Genomic DNA, 14,765 nt, shown 5'->3' with positions numbered 1-14,765 from the left:
CATCTTAGCCTTCCAATACCTTAAGCAACATAGTAAAATCATGAAACATACCTTAGATGATGGTGGAACAAGCTTTGAATGGAATTCTTCCTCTTGCACCAAAGTTTCACTTCGCCTCCTTAGGGTTTTCTTGAAGAAGATGAATCCTACTTGAGTTTCATATGCTTTGCTCCATGGATTTTATGTTGTTGATCTTCAACTCCCCTTGAATTTTTCTTATGGAAGAATATTAGAGTATTCTCTAGAGGTTTCTTGAAGAGAAGAGTGGAAATGAAATGAAAATAAAATGGAAAGGGTCCCTTACATTTAAAAATTGAAATCTGGCCGACCTACTTTATACGGACCAACATACGGTCCGTATAATTTTTACTGACCGTATGTTGGACCGTATGTTTGGTCCAGTGAGCTATATTGTGCTGGGCCAGATCCATGGTTGGACATACGGTCCGTGGATTTTATATGGCCAGTATGTGTGGCCGTATGTTTGCTCAGTTTTTCGAGACTTGTTCTCGTCGACTCGTTTGATCTCCGATCCTTATGGAACCTTCTTAGTACTTGGTTAACACCTCAATACCAATCTTAGGGACGTTATAACATGTCTCTAACCATCATTATGCCATCACAGAAGCATTACTCATTATTTTCATCTGATACACAACATATGGTTTGCCTTTCCTAACTAACTTTCGTTCCTCATCTCGGATGTCTTGAGAATCTTAATTAGGGCCATTTATATCATTTCTTGCTCGTCAAAACATCGCATATGGTATGTCCTTCGCTCACCCCTTCACTGTACATGTATGGAGGATTTCCAAGGTGTAACAATGTTCTTTTTCAAGAATGTGGTAACACTTTTTCTTCATTGTTTAAGAGCACAATGGCCTGAACCCACTTGGATACATAGTCAACCGCAATAAGTATGTATTTGTTGCTGTAGGAACTCACAACCGGGACCATGAAGTCAATACCCCAAACATCAAATTGTTCTACTTCAAGAATTGGTGTCATAGGTAATTCATGCTTTCTTAAGATGCTCCCACACCTTTACATTGATCACAAGCCTTCACAAAATCATGGGCATCTTGATATATTATCGTCCAATAGAAACCACTTTGAAGAATTTTCGACACTGTCCTCGAGCTACTATGATGGACACCAACGAACAGAATGACAAGCCTCAACGATAGGCATCATCTCTACTTCGGGGATGCACCATTGGCACAAATCCGGATGAGGTATGTCTCATCCCAATAAAACTTCCGGGTATCACTCAAGAACTTTTTCTTTTTGTGGAAGTTCATATCTTCTGGCATGATGTCACTAAAATGATAGTTTGCAAAGTCGGCATACCATGGAATCATGTCATGATAATTCGCCATTACTTGTTCATCCGGAAAAGATTCATTAATTTCAAGCCTAGCTCTTTCTTCTAGTCTTGACAAATGATCAGCCACTTGGTTCCCACATCCCTTTGTATCCCTAACTTCAAAGTCATACTCTTAGAAAAGAAGGACCCAACATATCAACCTAGGCTTAGCATCTTTCTTTACCATGAGATATTAGACTGCAACATAGTTGGTGTGAACAATTACATGAGTCCCCAAGAAGTAGGCTCTAAATTTCTTGAAGGCATAGACAATTGCAAACAACTCTTATTCGGTGATAGTGTAATTCATTTGGGCCCCATTGAGAGTTTTACTTGCATAATAAACAGGGTGGAAATCTTCTCACGCCTTTGGCTAAGAACGGCTCCAATAGCAAAACGACTTGCATCACACATAAGTTCAAAAGGTTTCGACCAATCCAGGGCAACAATAATTAGTGCCAAAGTGAGCTTTTCTTTCAAGCACTCAAATGCCTTGAGACATGCATCATCAAATGCAAAATTTGATTATTTTTCCAACATTTGCATAAGGGATTATCCACTTTGGAGAAGTCTTTGATGAACCTCCTATAAAATCTAGCATGGCCTAGGAAACTTTGGACACGATAATGGGAGGAGGAAGTTTAACAACGACTTTGATTTTGGCTTTGTCGACCTCTATTCCCTTTTCTGAGATTTTGTGCCCAAGAATGTTTCCTCTTTCACCATAAGTGACATTTTTCCCAATTTAGGACCAAGTTTGTTTCTTCACAATGTCTCAACACTTGTGTCAAGTTTTTCAAGTAAAGCTCAAAGGAGTCTCCAACTACGGAGAAGTCATCCATGAAGATTTCAATGGATTCCCACACTAAGTCGGAGAATATGGACATCATGCATCGTTGGAAAGTGGTCGGTGCATTACATAGACCGAAGGGCATTCTTTTGAAGGCAAAGGTGTCATAAGGGCATGTGAAGGTCATATCTTCTTGATCCTTGAGTGAACTAATGATTTGATTATACCCCGAGTATCCACCTAGAAAGCAATAGAATCCCCTCCCCGCAAGCCTATCGAGCATTTGGTCCATGAACGACATTGGAAAATGATCCCTTTTTGTCCGATGGTTCAACTTCTGGTAATCCATGCAAACCCTCTAACCGGTGATTGTACGAGTTGGGATTAACTCGTTCTTCTCATTTGTCACCATGGTAATACCTCCTTTCTTGGGGATACATTGAACCGGACTCACCCATGGGCTATCGGAGATTGGCTACACAACGCCGGCATCCAACCATTTGATGATTTCCTTTTTCACAACTTCTTGCATGGGGAGATTCAACCTCCTTTAATGCTCAACACTAGGTACACAATCTTCATCGAGTTGGATTTTATGAGTACAAATGCCGGGAGGAGTACCTTGGATATCTGCACTAGACCACCCAATCGCCTTTTAAACCTTCGCAAAATAACCAACAATCTCTCAGTTTGTGGTTCTGTCAAACAGACGGACACTATGAAGAGCAAGGTGTTGTGTGGCCTAATAAACTCATACCTCAAAGAGGTTTGAGCTCTAAAGTAGGTGGTTCAATGACTGATGGCTTTGCGGGAGCAGTTTCTCGGTTTTCTAAATCAAGATCAAGCTTTTTGGGGTTGTAATTGTACGACTTGAATCCAATCAATGCATTAACCTTCCCTTCAAATTCTTTATAGTTTTCCCCATCATAATTCATCAAAACCGCCCCTAATACTTCACCAACATACTAACGGTGGTCTCCATGGCCTCATCAATTGTGTCTATAATCGGCACAACACTCATATCCGCCTGTTGTTTCATTGACTTGCAAATATGGAAGGTGATTTCTTTATTGTTCATCCGGAATTTGAGGTCACCCTTTTTGACATCAACAAGAGCTCGCCTGATAGCTAGGATGGTCGTCCCAAGATAATGAGAACTCCGAAGTCAACCTCATAATTTAAGATAACAAAGTCGGCCAGAAATATGAATCAGTACACCCTCACAAGCACAATATAAAGAATTCCCATCGGTCTTTTAACGGTTCAATCCGCCATTAGTAGCCACATTGTGAAGGGTCGGGGAGTGCCCAAACTCAAGTTGTTGAATATTACAAGCGGCATCAAGTTGATACTTGCACTAAGGTCACATGTAGCTTTAGCGAATTTATATACCCCAATGGTGCAAGGAATAGTAAAAGCTCTGAGATCTTCTTTCTTTTAAACCAAAGCCTTAGTGATAATGGAACTACAATTATGTGTAACATCCATCATCTCAAAGCTAGCTTGTCTCTTTTTGGTAACAAGATCTTTCACAAATTTTGCATAGCCCGGCATTTGCTTAAGGGCTTCTACCAATGGGATGTTGATTGAGAGTTGCATCAATTTTTCAATGAACTTAATGATTTTCCCATCATTCGTTTTCTTTTCTAACCCTTGAGGAAATGGCAGTGGAGGTTTTGGGATGGGTGTTAACACTTCCATAATCTCTTCATTTGCGGGCACACCTTCAATGACAACGAGCTTTTCAACACTAACCCGCTTCTTATTAGGAGTGTTCTCTTCTTCTACAATAATGAGTTCCACTATAAGTGTCTCATCATCAACCACTATATCTTCTTTCACCAACTTTTCTTCCCCAAGTACTTTGCCACTCCTAGTAGCGATTGCCTTGCAAGCATGTTCACCATCATTCTTTGGGTTCGTCACTGTATCACTAGGAAGTGTACCTTTTTGCCTTTGGTTTATGGTAGCCAAAATTTGGCTAAGTTGGGACTCTAATTTTTTAATATAAGTTGAGTGAGAGCACACAATTTTCCCCATGTTCCTCATACCATATCTCATGTTTTTCATGTCATCTTTCGCCTCTTTGACAATAGAATTGATTGGCTCAACTTTCCTCAAAACCTTTGATAGCATATCTTCGATCTTCGAACTAGCGGGATCACTAGTAGATGGTTGACTTGAAATTTGCTGGCTACCTTTTGGTGGGACTAACGGATTGTAGCTTCAATGATTGTTGTAATTATTATTGTAACCCCCTTGATTGTTATCACTCTAACTTGAGCCTTCTTGATCCTTGTTCCAACCTTGATTCCCTTAACCTTGCCACCAAGGCCCTTGATTAGGACCTTGGCACTTAGGTTGGGAACCCCCCGCTTGATTGTTGATAAAATGGACTTCCTCTTCATAAAGTTTGTAGCATTGTTCATCTTGAGAGCCTCCTTCACAAGACCCTATCGCATTCACCTATTTCGAACCTGCTCCCATCACATACGTGTGAGAAGCTCCATTTGAGTGATTAATTTAGCCATTGTTTCATCTCTCTCTTCCTCATTCTTACTTGCCTCCCTAGACAATAAGATTTTAGAAGAACCTCCTCTAACGACTTCCGCCTCTCTAGTATGACAAGCCTTATTGGTCTCGGTAAACTTGTCAAGTAAAGCACTCACCACATCATATGAATTTTCCATAACGGACCCCTCCGCAAGATTGTTAGCCACCGACTTATTGACCGAGTCAAGTACCCGATAGCCGATACAAGGTTTGGAGAAGAACCCTGTTATATCCCGTGTTTTCACACGTTTGGAAAAATTCGATAAATATTGGATTCTTGAGATATAAGGTCAAATTTGATAGTTTGTTGAACATAAGAGTTATGTATGAGAGAATAAAGTCATGAAAGAGCGGCACAAGGCTAAGGGTAATTTTGGAATTTTGGAAATTGGTTTCGGGAATTACAAAATACGATCCATAAGCTATTGGGCTCAAAAATTGAATTGAAAATGAGGCCCATTTTCTTAAGGGTGGCCGGCCACATTAGGCCTTGGCCCAAACCCATTTTTTAGTTGGTCATGTGCTTGGTCATGTGACCAAGCACTTCAACTACTTATACCATTGAAGACTTAAGGAATTAGAGATAAGAACAACAAAAGAAAATAGAAGAAGAACAAGAAAAGGTCTCGGGTTTGGAGGAGAAAAATAGGTACCAAAAATCTTGTCTTAAAAATTCATTTCTTGTGATTTTCCTACTAATTCAAGGCCCCTTTGCAACTTGGTGTAGTAGGTTTGGAAGGAAGAAGTCTTGTTTCTTCAAGTTGACCCTATATTCAAGTGAAGAAGATTGAGTAAAAAGGTAAGAAATTATCCCTTGTTCTTGTGTTATGAAGTTTTGTTTGTGTTGTAGTATGTAGAAATGTGTTGATTATATGGAAAAATGGAAGTTTGTAATGTGGGTTTGGAATTGGAGGTGTAGCCGTGTGTATATATATGTTGTATAGCCAAAATGTATAGAATTCATGCTATATTCTAGTCGTGATTGTGATGAAATGCATATGGGAATTGAAAGTTGGATGAATTTAGTTGATATGGAAAAATAAGCATATGGCCGTGTGGTATATTGGATTTGGGATAGAAATGAGTTAAGTTGTTTAGTGTGTTAGTATGTTGTTGTGATGTTTGTAATGTAAATGAAGTTAGAATGATATAAGTTTGTATTGAATTGGAATGTAGAAACTTATGTCGTTTTAGTATGATTTTCCGACATTAAGGAAATGAAGTTGTTTGGTTGTGAATTATGATGATCATTGATGAAATTGGAAGTTGGAAACTTGTTATGAAATTGTATGCCAAAGATTTGATGTTTTCCATAAATTATGACTTTGGCGGAAAGTTGTATATTATGTATATCAAGTGTATAACTTAAGGAAAATGATATGAATGTCTCTAAATCTATATTGTGATGATATTGAGTGATAATGGATGTGAAATCATTGATATTAGTGAAGGTTTGGATTAGAATGAAGGTTATGCCAACTTGTGAGAAAAATGACTAGTTGAAGGATATTTGTGTTTTTGATGTTCTTGGTTGATGTTAATGTTGTCGTTTGGGTTGTTGTTGATGATTTCTAGCCAAGTTGAATTCTCGGGGTGCTATATGTATAGGGGAAGTGCTGCCGAAATTTCGGTAGACAAATATGCTTTAAGTTGGAATAATGGTATTCATAACTCACAATTGGTAAACTTGACCAATTGAAGTTTTTCGACGAAACGGGAAGTGAGTTTGGAAAGGCTTAAGGAGCGTGAAAGGTATGTAAAGCTACCCCGATCCTTCTTTTGGCATGTCTAAGTGTTTTATGATCGGATTCGGGCCTCAAAAGACCTTCTTGGCCATCGGAATCCGCAAGAGAAAATCTCAGTTTTTCCTTCAGTAGAATTGAACCATTTTGATATGCTTTTCCTGAAATTATGCAAACTTTCTCTAAACTCCTTGAAAAGCTATAGAATGTCCGTAGAACCTTTATAGGTGACCCCATAAGCTTAAAGGGCGTAATTTGAGCCCACCGCCTTGCTTGTTCCGAGGTGGGCCCGCTATTCCCGGTTTTGCCCTTAATGTACTAAAGTCCCCTTTTTGAACGATTTTTGAAAGAAACGTTTCGACTACCCTTTTAATTACCTAACTAATATGGTTTTAAATATTCCATTAAGTCTGATAAATTATTTTGATACTCGAAACTCATTTACTATGATTCCTTCTGACTTCATCGGATCGGTTTGTCTTTGATATGCCTCATCGAGTCTATGGAAACATTCATGGTATTTTACTTGCATTAGTTTCTCACGACTCTATTCGTGGATGCCCCAATGTTTCCCACACTGAGCCCGGGCCAGGATATGTTGTCAAGCGTAATCCCCTGCATTGTTCGCCGTGCCTCGATGTGAGGGGGCAGGTATATGCGTACATGGGTTTGTGGAGTATGTTGTGCCATGTACGTTTGTTCTGATATGATTTACTATGGCCATCTGATATGACATATTATGTTATGGGGTTATGCCCCTATTCTGATTCTTCTGTGTTGTGGCACCAGCGTCGGGAGGGTGGCCACGTTCTGTCTGCCGAGTCCCTTGGCAGGGGCCGGATTTGATATGACATATGTTCTGTACACACTCTGCATGTTTTGGAAATATGTATCTGATACTTTGGATTTTCCGTTTACTTTCTGTACGTTCTGCACCAGTTATGATTTTGTTTCTGTAACTCAGGCTTTACATATTCAGTACATATTTCGTACTGACCCCCTTTCCTCGGGGGCTGCGTTTTCATGCCGCGCAGGTACCGACGACAGGTTTGCTGATCCGTCCGCTTAGGATCTCATTCTGCTATTTTTGGGGCGCTCTTTTATTCAGAGCCATCTTTTGGTATAGTCTGTCACTTCTATATATGTATATTCTCGTTCATGGGTACGGCGGGGCCCTGTTCCGCCATATGATTCTGTTGGTCCATCTAGAGGTTTGTAGACATGTTTGTGGGTTGGGATCTTTCTGTACAGCTGTGTGTATATGTTGTGTTTGGGCGAAACCATTCGCCGCGGCGGCCGGTCCGCATATATTTAAATATCACTCTGTTGGCCCTGTGTGGCCTTTGTTGGTATTTTCTGCGTGCAGGTTATATAAGATAGTCCGTAAAACAAAGGAAACTCTGCCAAAATTTTTCTGGAAACTATCTAAATTGGAAATAAAGCCTTGTCGGCTTCTGCTATATATAAATCTATATATACTAGAATGTGTTTGAGTGCCCAGATCGGGCACTAGTCACGGCCTACGGGGTTGGGTCGTGACAAAAGTGGTATCAGAGCGGTTCGTCCTCGGAATGTCTACAGACCGTGTCTAGTAGAGTCTTGTTTATCGGTGTGTTGTGCACCATACCTATAAACAGGAGGCTACAGGGCATTTAGGATACTACCCTTCTTTCTGTCTTAGATCGTGCGATAGAGCTGTGTTATCAGGATGATTCCTCCCTAACGAATTGTTACATTTGCAGTTATGCCTCCAAAAAAGGCGACAGCGGCCCAAAAGGCCAAGGCAGCAGCTGTGGGAGAGACTAGTCGGGCCCAGAGGGTTACCAGGGCCCATGCTCATATTGTTCCTGATATTTTTCCCCCGGCAGAGGGCTCTTCCACCCCGCCACACGTAGAGGATATTGGAGCAGCAGCGGCTGCAGGTCGATGGGCGGCTCCACCGCCAGCTCCCGAGATTCCAGTACCTGAGCCTCCAGCTCCACGGCCAGGGACTGAGGATCAGACTATGAGAGAGGCAGTCCAGCTATTGACTAGACTTGTGGCAGGACAGGTTCAGGGGCACGGACTGGGAGGTGACCGGGCTTACAGGCGTGACAGTTCGAGAGCCCGTGAGTTCTTGACTTGTGGCCCTCCAGAGTTCTTCGGGACAAAGCCCGAGGAGGATCCCGAGGAGTTCATCAGGAAGATGCGGCGCACCTTACAGTTTATTAATGCTTCCGCGACAGAGTCAGTCACATTGGCTTCTTACCGGTTGTATGATATAGCGACAAATTGGTACGAGTCATGGGAGTTATCCAGAGGCGACGGCGCTCCCCCAGCAGTTTGGCATGATTTTTCTCAGGCTTTTCTTAGCCACTTTCTGCCTCCGGAGTTACGGCGGGCCAAGGCTGACAGATTCTTATTGCTGAGGCAGAGGGGTCGCAGTGTTCGAGAGTATAGTATGGAGTTCGACTCATTGGCCCGATACGCACCTGCTGTGGTAGCTACTATGGCTGATAGGATGCACAGGTACATTATGGGGCTGGACCGTTATTTTGTCGATAGTTGTTTGGTATTGGCTGCTCAGCCCGGCATGGACATTGCCCGGATTCAGGCCCACGCCCAGGGCATGGAGGACCGGCATAGGGAGCGTTAGCCTGATAGGAGCCAGGATCGGAGACAGCCCAAGATGGCCAGATCATCTGGGTATTCTGGAGATTCTCGGGGCAGGCAGCCTCAGCAGCCTCAGCAGCTGCAGCAGCCTAGCAGACATCTATCCCAGCCGGCACAGAGCGCAACTCCACAGCCTACAGGTCGCAGATTTGATAGCCCAGGTTATTCAGGAGCAGGTCAGAGCTCCAGGGCTTCAGGTTCGCGGACGGACAGGGGTTCTGGTCAGACGAGGCCACCTAGGCCTCAGTGTTCTTATTGTGGCAGATACCATCCCGGGGAGTGCTACAGAGCCACCGGTGCATGTTTTTCTTGTGGCCGTCAGGGCCATTCTGTGAGAGATTGCCCGTATAAGGGTAGTTCGGGTGGTGCAGCGCAGCCTACCGGATCAGCCGCCGGGTCTTCATCTTCATCAGTGGCTATGCGCCCTACAGGGCCAGGTACTTCAGCACCAGCGGGTCGCGGCAGAGGCCGTGGTGGAGCTTCTAGTACTAGCGGTCCTTCGAACCGCATCTATGCTCTGTCCAGCCGCCAGGATCAGGAGGCATCGCCTAATGTCGTTACAGGTACATTATTGGTTTTCTCTCGGTCTGTGTATGCATTGATTGATCCAGGTTCGACTTTGTCATATATTTCGCCTCTGGTTGCTTGTAAAATTGGTATAACATCTGAACCTATAGAGCCGTTTGAGGTAGCCACACCGATTGGGGACTTTATTGTAGCAAAACAGGTATATAAGAACTGTTCTGTAATTGTATGTGGCCGTGACACTAAGGCAGATCTGGTGGAGTTAGATATGGTCGAGTTCGATGTTATTATGGGAATGGACTGGCTAGCCTCCTGTTATGCTAATGTTGATTGCCAAAATAAGGTAGTTCGTTTCCAGTTTCCTGGGGAGCCAGTTATAGAATGGGCCGGTAATACAGCATCGCCGAAAGGTAAGTTTATTTCATACCTTTAGGCAAAGAAAATGATCAGAAAGGGTTATTTTTATCATCTGGTTCGGGTACAAGACTTGACAGCAGAAATGCCGACTCTTCAGTCAGTTCCCGTGGTTAATGAATTTCCAGATGTGTTCCCAGAAGAGCTTCCAGGCCTTCCTCCAGAGCGGGAGATAGATTTTACTATTGATTTGCTTCCAGATACTCAGCCGATATCTATTCCCCCGTACAGAATGGCACCGGCAGAATTGAAAGAACTGAAAGAGCAGTTGAAGGATCTGTTAGAAAAAGGCTTCATTAGACCCAGCACTTCGCCTTGGGGAGCCCCGGTATTATTTGTGCGTAAGAAAGACGGGTCGTTGCGTATGTGTATTGATTATCGACAGCTGAATAAGGTAACCATAAAGAATAAATACCCCCTCCCCAGAATTGACGATTTGTTTGATCAGTTGCAGGGCGCCAAGTATTTTTCGAAGATAGATCTTCGGTCTGGCTATCATCAGGTACGGGTACGGGAGGCCGATATTCCTAAGACACCATTCCGGACCAGATATGGGCATTATGAATTCAGAGTTATGTCTTTTGGGCTGACTAATGCTCCTGCGGTATTCATGGATCTAATGAACCGGGTATTCAGGCCATTCTTGGATATGTTCGTAATTGTATTTATCGATGACATTCTGGTCTATTCTCGGTCCGAGGCAGAGCACGCAGATCATCTGAGAGCGGTATTAGGGGTACTTCGGCATCAGAAATTATATGCAAAATTTTCTAAATGTGAATTCTGGCTGGCTTCAGTGGCATTCCTGGGCCATATTATTGCAGCTGATGGTGTCCGGGTGGATACACAGAAGATTGATGCCGTGAAAAATTGGCCCAGACCCACGATGCCCACAGAGGTACGTAGTTTCCTGGGGTTAGCAGGCTATTACAGAAGATTTGTGGAAAAGTTTGCTTCGATTTCAGCGCCTTTGACAAGGCTAACTCAGAAGGGAGCCAAGTTCCAGTGGACTGATGCTTGTGAACGAAGCTTCCAGTTGCTGAAAGAGAAGCTGACTACAGCCCCAGAGCCCCAGTTCTGACTCTTCCAGAGGGACCCGATGGATATGTTATTTATTGTGACGCTTCTGGCGTGGGATTGGGCTGTGTATTGATGCAGCATGGCAGAGTTATAGCTTATGCTTCTCGGCAATTGAAAAAGCATGAAAAGAATTATCCTACTCACGATCTGGAGCTTGCAGCGGTGATCCATGCCCTGAAGATATGGAGACATTATTTATATGGCGTTCATGTTGATATCTATACAGATCATAAGAGTCTCCAGTATATTTTCAGGCAGAAAGAGCTTAATTTGCGGCAGCGGAGGTGGCTGGAGCTCCTGAAAGACTACGATGTGGATATTCTGTATCATCCGGGCAAGGCAAATGTTGTTGCAGATGCGCTTAGCCGGAAATCTATGGGCAGCTTGGTAGATTTACAGCCAGACAGGAGAGAGATAGTACGTGACATTTATCAGTTGACTAATCTTGGGGTTCGTCTGGCCGATTCTGGAGGTACACGGATTTCTGTCCGAGGGGTTTCTGAATCATCTATTAAGGAAGATATCAAACGGCATCAATATGAAGATCCTGTTTTGGCACGATACAGAGACACAGCCTATGATAAGGAGAAGACTCCGTTCGAGTTCACTCCGGACGGGACTTTATTATTCAGGGGCAGGTTGTGTGTACCTGATATTGCAGGTCTTCGGCAGCAGGTTATGAGCGAGGCACATTATGCTCGCTATTCGGTCCATCCTGGGTCTACGAAGATGTACCATGATCTCTGATGGTTATACTGGTGGGATGGCATGAAACGGGATATCGCAGAATTCGTCGCCCAGTGTCCCAATTGTCAACAGGTCAAAATTGAACACCAGAAATCGGGTGGACTGTTGCAGGAAATGGAAATTCCGACGTGGAAGTGGGAGATCATTAATATGGACTTCATTACAGGGTTGCCTCGCACTCCACGGAAGTATGATTCCATCTGGGTTATTGTTGATAGGCTGACAAAATCAGCCCATTTTCTCCCCGTCAGGACTACTTATTCCGCCGAGGATTATGCCAGGCTTTATATTAAAGAAATAGTGAAGCTTCATGGAGTTCCTATATCTATTATCACTGAGAGAGGTGCTCAGTTCACGGCGAACTTCTGGAGATCTTTTCAGGAAGGATTAGGGACTCAGCTGAGCCTGAGCACAACTTTCCATCCTCAGAGTGACGGACAGGCCGAGCGCACTATCCAGACGCTTGAAGATATGTTGCGAGCCTGTGTTATTGATTTCAGAGGTAGCTGGGAGGATCACTTGCCATTGATTGAATTTTCTTATAATAACAGCTACCATTCCAGCATCCAGATGGCTCCGTACGAGGCTTTATATGGTAGGAAATGCAGGTCACCTATCGGCTGGTTTGATATTGGCGAGACAGAATTAATCGGCCCAGATATGATCCAGCAGGCTGTTGATAAGGTGAAACTTATTCGGGAACGACTATTGGCAGCCCAGAGTCGACAGAAGTCATACGCTGACAAACGACGTCGTCCTTTGGAATTCCAGGTTGGTGATTGGGTATTTCTGAAGGTATCGCCTATGAAAGGCGTAATGCGGTTCGGCAGAAAGGGTAAGCTTAGTTCGCGTTATATTGGGCCTTATCTGATCGTGCGGAAAATTGGAAATGTCGTCTATGAGTTAGACCTGCCATCTGATTTGGAAGCAGTACATCCGGTATTCCATGTGTCTATGCTCCGCAAATGCATTGGTGATCCCTCCAGAATTTTCCCTGCGGATGATATTCAGGTGACGGAGCAGTTATCTTATGAGGAGCAGCCCGTAGCTATTTTGGACCGTCAGGTACGGAGGCTCCGTAATAAGGATGTAGCCTCTGTTAAGGTACTGTGGCGGAACGAGAATAGGGAGGAGATGACATGGGAGGCCGAAGAGGAAATGAAGAAGAAATACCCTCATCTGTTCCCTATGCCCACAGGTAACCTTGAATCCCTACTTAATTTCATTTTAATACCAATCGTATGTCATATGTGTTGTCTATGATTAGAAACTCCCCCAAAGTATTTTTCCAACCCTATAAGATTAATTTTACATTCGAGGACGAATGTTCTAAAGGGGGGAGGATGTTATAATCCGTGTTTTCACACGTTTGGAAAAATTCGATAAATATTGGATTCTTTAGATATAAGGTCAAATTTGATAGTTTGTTGAACATAAGAGTTATGTATGAGAGAATAAAGTCATGAAAGAGCGGGACAAGGCTAAGGGTAATTTTGGAATTTTGGAAATTAGTTTCGGGAATTACAAAATACGATCCATAAGCTATTGGGCTCAAAAATTGAATTGAAAATGAGGCCCATTTTCTTAAGGGTGGCCAGCCACATTAGGCCTTGGCCCAAACCCATTTTTTAGTTGGTCATGTGCTTGGTCATATGACCAAGCACTTCAACTACTTATACCATTGAAGACTTAAGGAATTAGAGATAAGAACAACAAAAGAAAATAGAAGAAGAACAAGAAGAGGTCTCGGGTTTGGAGGAGAAAAATAGGTACCAAAAATCTTGTCTTAAAAATTCATTTCTTGTGATTTTCCTACTAATTCAAGGCCCCTTTGCAACTTGGTGTAGTTGGTTTGGAAGGAAGAAGTCTTGTTTCTTCAAGTTGACCCTATATTCAAGTGAAGAAGATTGAGTAAAAAGGTAAGAAATTATCCCTTGTTCTTGTGTTATGAAGTTTTGTTTGTGTTGTAGTATGTAGAAATGTGTTGATTATATGGAAAAATGGAAGTTTGTAATGTGGGTTTGGAATTGGAGGTGTAGCCGTGTGTATATATATGTTGTATAGCCAAAATGTATAGAATTCATGCTATATTCTAGTCGTGATTGTGATGAAATGCATATGGGAATTGAAAGTTGGATGAATTTAGTTGATATGGAAAAATAAGCATATGGCCGTGTGGTATATTGGATTTGGGGTAGAAATGAGTTAAGTTGTTTAGTGTGTTAGTATGTTGTTGTGATGTTTGTAATGTAAATGAAGTTAGAATGATATAAGTTTGTATTGAATTGGAATGTAGAAACTTATGTCGTTTTAGTATGATTTTCCGACATTAAGGAAATGAAGTTGTTTGGTTGTGAATTATGATGATCATTGATGAAATTGGAAGTTGGAAACTTGTTATGAAATTGTATGCCAAAGATTTGATGTTTTCCATAAATTATGACTTTGGCGGAAAGTTGTATATTATGTATATCAAGTGTATAACTTAAGGAAAATGATATGAATGTCTCTAAATCTATATTGTGATGATATTGAGTGATAATGGATGTGAAATCATTGATATTAGTGAAGGTTTGGATTAGAATGAAGGTTATGCCAACTTGTGAGAAAAATGACTAGTTGAAGGATATTTGTGTTTTTGATGTTCTTGGTTGATGTTAATGTTGTCGTTTGGGTTGTTGTTGATGATTTCTAGCCAAGTTGAATTCTCGGGGTGCTATATGTATAGGGGAAGTGCTGCCGAAATTTCGGTAGACAAATATGTTTTAAGTTGGAATAATGGTATTCATAACTCACAATTGGTAAACTTGACCAATTGCAGTTTTTCGACGAAACGGGAAGTGAGTTTGGAAAGGCTTAAGGAGCGTGAAAGGTATGTAAAGCTACCCCGATCCTT

General features: G+C 42.3%; 1 protein-coding gene across 1 annotated transcript; it reads right to left on the bottom strand.

Moving 5' to 3' along the window:
* Nucleotides 1-3,593: 3,593 nt before the first annotated feature.
* Nucleotides 3,594-4,292, bottom strand: LOC132611264 (uncharacterized). Its single transcript, XM_060325686.1, has one exon. The coding sequence runs from the start codon at nt 4,290-4,292 to the stop codon at nt 3,594-3,596; it is 699 nt and encodes a 232-aa protein (XP_060181669.1).
* Nucleotides 4,293-14,765: the final 10,473 nt, after the last annotated feature.

The sequence above is a fragment of the Lycium barbarum genome, chromosome 1 (assembly GCF_019175385.1).
Source record: "Lycium barbarum isolate Lr01 chromosome 1, ASM1917538v2, whole genome shotgun sequence".
Taxonomy (NCBI): Eukaryota; Viridiplantae; Streptophyta; class Magnoliopsida; order Solanales; family Solanaceae; genus Lycium; species Lycium barbarum.
Note: the sequence above shows the minus strand (reverse complement) of the source record. Positions and strands in the feature narration are given on the sequence as shown.